At 38.2% G+C, this 7,500-nt stretch overlaps 1 protein-coding gene across 1 annotated transcript in view; it reads left to right on the top strand.

The window, feature by feature from the left end:
- The window catches only part of LOC122267589 (uncharacterized), a 13,228-nt gene extending 6,429 nt beyond the window's left edge, over positions 1–6,799 (top strand). Inside the window, 7 exon segments of the mRNA XM_043037634.2 lie at positions 1–76; positions 302–470; positions 1,053–1,140; positions 2,075–2,230; positions 4,391–4,526; positions 6,439–6,572; positions 6,574–6,799. The exon segment at positions 1–76 is cut by the window's left edge and continues 109 nt beyond it. Coding sequence (XP_042893568.2) covers positions 1–76; positions 302–470; positions 1,053–1,140; positions 2,075–2,230; positions 4,391–4,526; positions 6,439–6,572; positions 6,574–6,654 — 840 coding nt within the window. The 3' untranslated portion in view covers positions 6,655–6,799.
- The last annotated feature ends 701 nt before the right edge of the window (positions 6,800–7,500 follow it).

The following is a 7,500-nucleotide window of genomic DNA, read 5'->3' on the forward strand; positions in this document are numbered from 1 at the left end:
CGCCCATATGGCTCAGCTGGAAACAGCTTCCAGCCAACTCGTCAGCTTTGTCAGTTCCAGAACATTAATTCTCCAGGTATCTAGTAATGATTAAGCACTAACATCGAAAACGTTTGCAAGAGGCCCTGCGCTTATTGAATAACATATTTTTTGTCTAATCGTTTCAAAATCAAAACGCAAATCAACAAGATAACGATGATTCAAACAAGACCATCCATTTCTCCGTTCTTCTGCCTTGACATTTTCCACAACCTCGCAATAACAACCTCCCTCTTAACCCACACCTAATCCCCGTTTGCAGTGTGCGGTCGCCGAGCCCTTTTCCTGCAACCCAAAGGGCCGTTGAGAGCCAGCGGACCTCAACCTCGGTGGCCGTGGCTGGTGAGGCTCTATAGGCACGGCAAATACGCCTGCACTGGCACCATTATATCCTCGAACTACATCATCACAGCCGCCCATTGTGTTACCCTGTATGTATATGGCACTTGGATGGGATGGGGAATATTTGTATTATTTGTGTAGATGTTATCTGGAAGGTTCTGTGAGTGTCTGTGTGAGTGATGGTTCAAGAGGGGATAGGATTGAGGTTTACGGAAATATCAGCTTATTTCAATCACAAAAAAAAACATACACAGTACCGCCCACACACACATATAATAAAACACTGCCACAGTAAGTAAGAGTTGAAATCGTCACGGTTCGGAGTTTCAATGAAAGTTCATCATCAGACTTTCATGATAGTTTATGTCTGATGATAAACTTGCATTAAAAGTTTGAAACGTCACGATATAAACTCGTTCTTCCTATGGTAATATTCCATCATATCAGCATATTTGTTTCTGGAACCAATCATTGATTCAAATTTCCCTTTAACCTTTAACCCTACTATCACGGAATCATTTTTGATTATGCTTTTTTGCCTGAAGATAGGAAAAATAGGTTCGATTGATTTCTACTACTGCCATTAAGAACTATTCTTACATCAAGACGCAATGTAAACGTTAAGTCACTGATTCTCAAGAAGCCTCTAGAATGACTTTCCTCTTCTACAGTACACAAGAAGTATCACGGGAAACCCTGGAGCTCATACACCTCAACATTCAACACCTCACGTCGGGTGGCGAAGTCATTCTGAGTAATGTAAGTGTGCTGTCCTGAAGTAATGTCGATTTTTCCTTGAAGCAAGTGGTCACATGGTATAGCAGCAGTGTAGGCAAGATTATCTATATGCCTTTATGTATAGCCTAAGTAGCTATGCATATATTCTTGAAATGTGATTAAAAAAGCATATTGTTAAGAAATATCCTGAGGTGTGACAGTGACCCCTTTTACTGGGATCAAAACATTGTTTGGACATATATATCTTTCATCGTTGCATTATATTTTCCACCCTGCAAATACATCGTAATGTATAAAACTATAAGCAACGATTTTCTATATTTCTTTAGGAGAGAATAATAAACAAAGTAATTTGTTTAGATTGAAACACAGCTAAGCATCACAGTTAGGTTTTCACTTTAGTCACCAGGAATGTTGCAGAGAGAAAGCCATTTGGATGATGCAGAAAGAGCAAATATATATGAGAAATTATATCATAAGATTTTGTATGGAACATCGTCTCACAATATTAAGCTTTAAGTATCAGATGGAAAGAACAAAGCCTATCTGTTTATCGTAGGAAAGGTACTCACACTTTTTTCTATTAATTTTTTACAACATGAGATTTAAAATGGTGTTCTGGAAATCTCGAATTCAGCTGATTCCACCGAAATATCTTTATTCCTTTCTTATGGTTTATCTTTTTATCTGTTTACACCCCCCTCTCTCTCTTTCTCTCTCTCTCTTTCTTTCTCTCTTTCTTTCTCTCTTTATATATATATATATATATATATATATATATATATATATATATATATATATTTGTATATCCTATTCTTCCTCATTCCTTCCAATTCCAGCAGCATGATCAAACTACTTGGCTTTCGACAACCACTGCCATTAAACGTCCCCCAATCCCACAACCCCGTACTCGATGATGACTCATTAACGCCGACTTCCCGTGTCTGTTCCTCAGGTGAGTTCGCTCCACCTGTTCCCCGGGTACGCGACGGCGCCGCGACCCTCCAAGGACGTGGCTCTCCTCAGGCTGACGCGACCCATCACCTTCTCCAACAAGGTCTTCCCCGCCTGCGTCAACAGCGGCAGGTTCCCCGCCAATGATGTGGCAGCGGTGAGTTGTCTTGGCACAAGCGCATATACACGCACGCGCGCGCACACACACACACACACACACACACACACACACACACACACACACACACACACACACACACACACACACACACACACACACACACACACACACACACGCACGCCCGCGCGCGCGAGGGAGAGAGGGGAAAGGGGAGGAAGGGTAGGAGAGGAAGAAGAAGAGAGGGAGAGGGAGAGAGGGAGAGAGTTAGAGTTACAGAAGGAGAGAAGGAGAGAAAGAGAGAAGGAGAGAAGGAGAGAAGAAGAGAAGAAGAGAAGAAAAAGAATAATAATAATAATAATAATAATAATAATAATAATAATAATAATAATAATAATAATAATAATAAGAGAGAGAGAGAGAGAGAGAGAAAGAGAGAGGGATAGATAGAGAGATAGAGACAGACAGAGAAAGAGTGAAAGAGGGAGAGTGAGAGAGTGAGAGTTAGGGAGTGTGCGAGAGTGAGAGTGAGCTGATAGATAGATAGATAGATAGAGATAGAGATAGGTAGATAGATAGATAGATAGAGATAGAGATAGGTAGATAGATAGATAGATAGATAGATAGAGAGAGAGAGAGGAAACTGAGAGAGGGGAAACTGACAGAGAGACGGGGATACAGACAGAAAGAGATTTCATTCCATTTGTTCAGAACCTGATTAAGAGGCTTTCAGTAAGACATAACTACCCATGCCAGAACGTTTGTACACTAATGGTCCTCATCCTTGACTTACCCATCAACTGAGCAGAAAACCTTTTTGTCATCGCTCACTAAAAGCAAGACTGCGACCCTCGAATTACAATATTTATCCCTTTACAACACGAAGACGTTGTCTGGCCCAATCCTTTTTCTTCCCTCATGTGTCTAAAGTGCCATTCATTAAAAATTAAAATCGGGGAATGAAGTGTCCTCTTAGTTAGAGACGTGCCCTTTTTTTTTTTTTTTTTTTTTATCAGATCAGCACCTGCTCTGAAAGTCTTTGTACTTCACTGCCCTAAACTGGATCCTGTAAATGGTGCATAATGCCTTGCAACCTGCAGCCTAGTTGGTGGACCATTGCAAACATTATGGGGTGTATCTATATCTAACTTTCAAGCAATGATGTTAATTAAGAATACTCCCATGTTAGTTTTTCTTTTTTGTTATAGCCTGTACTTAATCCTTATAAACTTTGAGAAAGATGGTGATACGTGTCTTCATTTGATTACGAGATGATATAGATCATTTGTTCTTTTGCAAGGAAACTCTTTGGTAGGCAACATCCAATGATGATATACTGTTTATTCGAATGTTATTACTAAAGGCGGGCTCGTCTTCCTTTTCAGTTTAAAAATACCTTTCAAGGCAAAAGGTTTGGCAGTAATTAATAGCATAATATACATCATAAAGAACAATAAATAAATTGAGATTCAGGTAATGATTCATCTATAAAATATTTCATCGACAGAGAGACACTAATCAGATGCAGCCACGCCATGAATATTAACAAAGTAGACTCTTAAAGAGGAATGCTATTTTTTTCTAACTAATCGACTTTTTCGCAGAAGGAAATACGAACAAGAGGGTATTCATAAACACGCGAATATCCTGTTTTTTACACAAGGCATTTCATTACCGGATATCCCATGTTATTTAATCTTAGGACTAAAACTATTGCATTATCTAGAAGTCTCTTAATATGGGTAATGTACCGAGGTACTGAAAGCTTGAACTGAGGATAAGCTTGGTTAGTAAATCATGGCCCTGCAAGTGTAGCTCTGAAATGGTCTCACTTTACAAAACATGTCAGTATAACCCAATATGTGGTCATGATTTATATATCATAACCTTTTTTTGTCTAATGTGTTCTTTCTCATGACGAAAACTTTGATAGCCATGAAGCAGACAAATGTGATTCTCATAGCCTCGTTTTGTTTAATTCCAAGGGGTTCGTCAGATCATTTTAGGAACGAGACTAAGATCTGGGTTCACATACTTGATACTAGAACCGACAGAAATACATACATCAACCCTAAGAACTGTGACGAAACCTTCTACATATCTAATACTCTTAGAATTGAAATATATCAATCTAAATATTACCCTAATCACACCAAAAGACCCAAACAACCCTAGCTGATATGTCCTTCCATCCCCTAGACCTTCAAACAAGTCTTCACCCACTACCACTGGGACCTGATTCTGCAGCGACACGACCCGCGGTGCCACTCGCCGCAGGAGAGCTGTGCCAACATTCTCAAGATTGATCAGGACCAGTTCTGCGGCATCGATATAGGTAATGGTAGTGCTGTTATGGTAGTAATGGTTTGCTAATGGTAATGGTGTGATAGTGGTTTGGTTATAGTAATGGTGTAATCATTGAAGTGGCCTGACAGTAGTAATGGTGTGATAATTGAAGTGGTTTGTTAATAATAATGGTGTAATAATGGTAGTTAGCAATGGCATGGTGATAGTAATGGTACGATAATGAAAATGGTTTGGTAATAGTTATTGTGTAACATTGACAATGACTTGATAATGGTTTTGTTGTAATAATGATGTCATGGTGTTAGAAGTCGTGTTTATGAGATCTGACACGGATAATTTCAGGATCAAACCACTTATTGTCTTGATAACAACAGTTTAATGATGAAGGGAATAGTAGTGACTGAGATAATGGTGAGGGCAGACAACTCCCACCATTAATCATAACGAGAGTGAAAAGTAATAACTACAATGGTGATAGTCATTACATAGGAAACTTATAACTAGTGTATCATAAAAGTATCAAGAATTATACCAAAAAAAAAAATATATATATATATACTTACAACTAGTGTATCCTAAAACTAGTGTATATTTTGCAACATAATAGTGTCACAAGATTTTATACAGTCTAATCTTACTGTAGTTTTGTGTCTTTCATATTTTTTATCGTTCTATTTTATTTTAATGTACAAAATGTCGATATTTTTCGTTTTGATTAAAGGGAATTTATTCAGTCAAGTATCCAATTATATCATATTGTTGATTGTAAGCACCCGTAATGAAATGTCTGTTGAAATAGTAATTATATAGATAAATAAATAGACAAACAGACAGATATAGATAGATAGACAGACAGATGTATATATATATATATATATATATATATATATATATATATAGATAGATAGATAGATAGATAGATAGATAGATGGATAGATACATAGATAGATACAGATAGATAAATAGATTGATAGACAGATAGAGATAGACATAGATATATAGATAGATCGAGAAAGAGAAGAGAGAGAGAGAGAGAGAGAGAGAGAGAGAGAGAGAGAGAGAGAGAGAGAGAGAGAGAGAGAGAGAGAGAGAGAGAGAGAGAGAGAGAGAGAGAGAGAGAGAGAGAGAAGAGAGAAGAGATAAGATAAGAGAAGAGATAGATAGATAGATATATATATATATATATAGAGAGAGAGAGAGAGAGAGAGAGAGAGAGAGAGAGAGAGATAATATACAGCTAGATAGATAGATTGATAGACATATAAAGATAGACATATAGCTATATAGATAGATCGAGAGAGAGAGAGAGAGAGAGAGAGAGAGAGAGAGAGAGAGAGAGAGAGAGAGAGAGAGAGAGAGAGAGAGAGAGAGAGAGAGAGAGAGAAAGAGAGTGCGAGAGAGAGAGAAAGAGAGAGAAAGAGATAGAGAGATAGATAGATAGATAGATAGATAGATATACAGCTAGATAGATAGACTGATAGACAGATAGAGATAGACATATAGATATATAGATAGATCGAGAGAGAGAAGAGAGAGAAGAGAGAGAAGAGAGAGAAGAGAGAGAAGAGAGAGAAGAGAGAGAGAGAGAGAGAGAGAGAGAGAGAGAGAGAGAGAGAGAGAGAGAGAGAGAGAGAGAGAGAGAGAGAGAGAGAGAGAGAGAGAGAGAGAGAGAGAGAGAGAGAGAGAGAGAGAAAGAGAAAGATAGATAGATAGATAGATAGAGAGAGAGAGAGAGAAAGAGAAAGAGAGATAGATAGATAAATAGAGAGCAAGAGAGCGAGAGCACAAGAGACAACGAGAACACGAGACCGAGAGCACGAAAGACCTAACAAGAGATCGAGACCGAAAAACACCAAACACCAAAGCCAAAACGAAATAAAGAATCCGCACCCAGACATTCCTCTCACCGACCCCCCTCATCGGAAGATCCCTCCGCGAAGAAAGGATACAGACTTCTCCCCGCGGATCTTCGGCCGGGCCTGCGACAGTCAACATCGGTAGAAAGCGTTCAGAGGCTAGTGAGATAGTGGGTGTGGCCGGGTGGTGTCCATCGCAGAGGAGTGCTGCGTCAGTAACCCCATAACACCATCTTTACGGCGGTGACTGATTTCTGGCCGTGGATCGACCGATGCGTCCATCAAGCATCTTGTTCTTGATTGAGGCCTCTGTTGTTTCCCGTTGGTTTGGGTTTTTTGCTTTTGTTTCCGTTTGTGTTTTCGTCGTTTTTTGTTATTGGTTGTTATTATTACTGTTGTTTTTATTTTTATTATTAGAGGTGGGTTTTGTTATTGTTGTTACTGTTACTTGGTATTATGATGGTGATTATTGTTGTGATTATATTGATTATAATTATTATCATGATAATGGTTATTATTATTATGATTAATATTTTTTATTATTATCATTATTATTTTAGTTATTATATAAGAATAATGATTATCCTCATTATCATTATTATTATCTTTATCATCATTATCATTACTGTTAGTATTATTGTTATTGTCAGTATTATTAAAAAAAAAAATCCTCCTATTTTTCTTACACTTAGTTTATTTTGCCAATGGCTCACCTCAACTTCACCACGATATCTATTTATTTCTAATTTCTAAGGATGGAATAGTTGTGGTAGAGATTAAAGGATTGGGGGTGGGGTGGGGTGGGGTGGGGTGGGGTGGGGTGGGGGGAGGCGGTTGTGATAGCGAGGGGGAACTATTCAATTTTGGCTTAATTGACTTTAGTGTAATTTTGTGTTTCGAAGGCACAGGATACGCGGCTGTAAAAGCCTTATATTTCTATTCATAATCACTAGACATTTCCTCTTCTCTTTCTCCTCATAATTGTTGATAATTATCATCATATTCATCAAACGGCTACCTTCAGGATCACCTTTTATATTGTCAAGGAGAGTGCCATTTCCTCGCACCCGCCATCATCAATTATGATTATCATTCGTCTTTTATAATGTGTGATTTCCTTTGATGTGTTAATTCTTCATCACCTTC

The sequence above is a fragment of the Penaeus japonicus genome, unplaced genomic scaffold, assembly GCF_977035675.1.
Source record: "Penaeus japonicus unplaced genomic scaffold, GWHDUDI00000001_assembly GWHDUDI00000011, whole genome shotgun sequence".
In the NCBI taxonomy this organism is placed as follows: domain Eukaryota; kingdom Metazoa; phylum Arthropoda; class Malacostraca; order Decapoda; family Penaeidae; genus Penaeus; species Penaeus japonicus.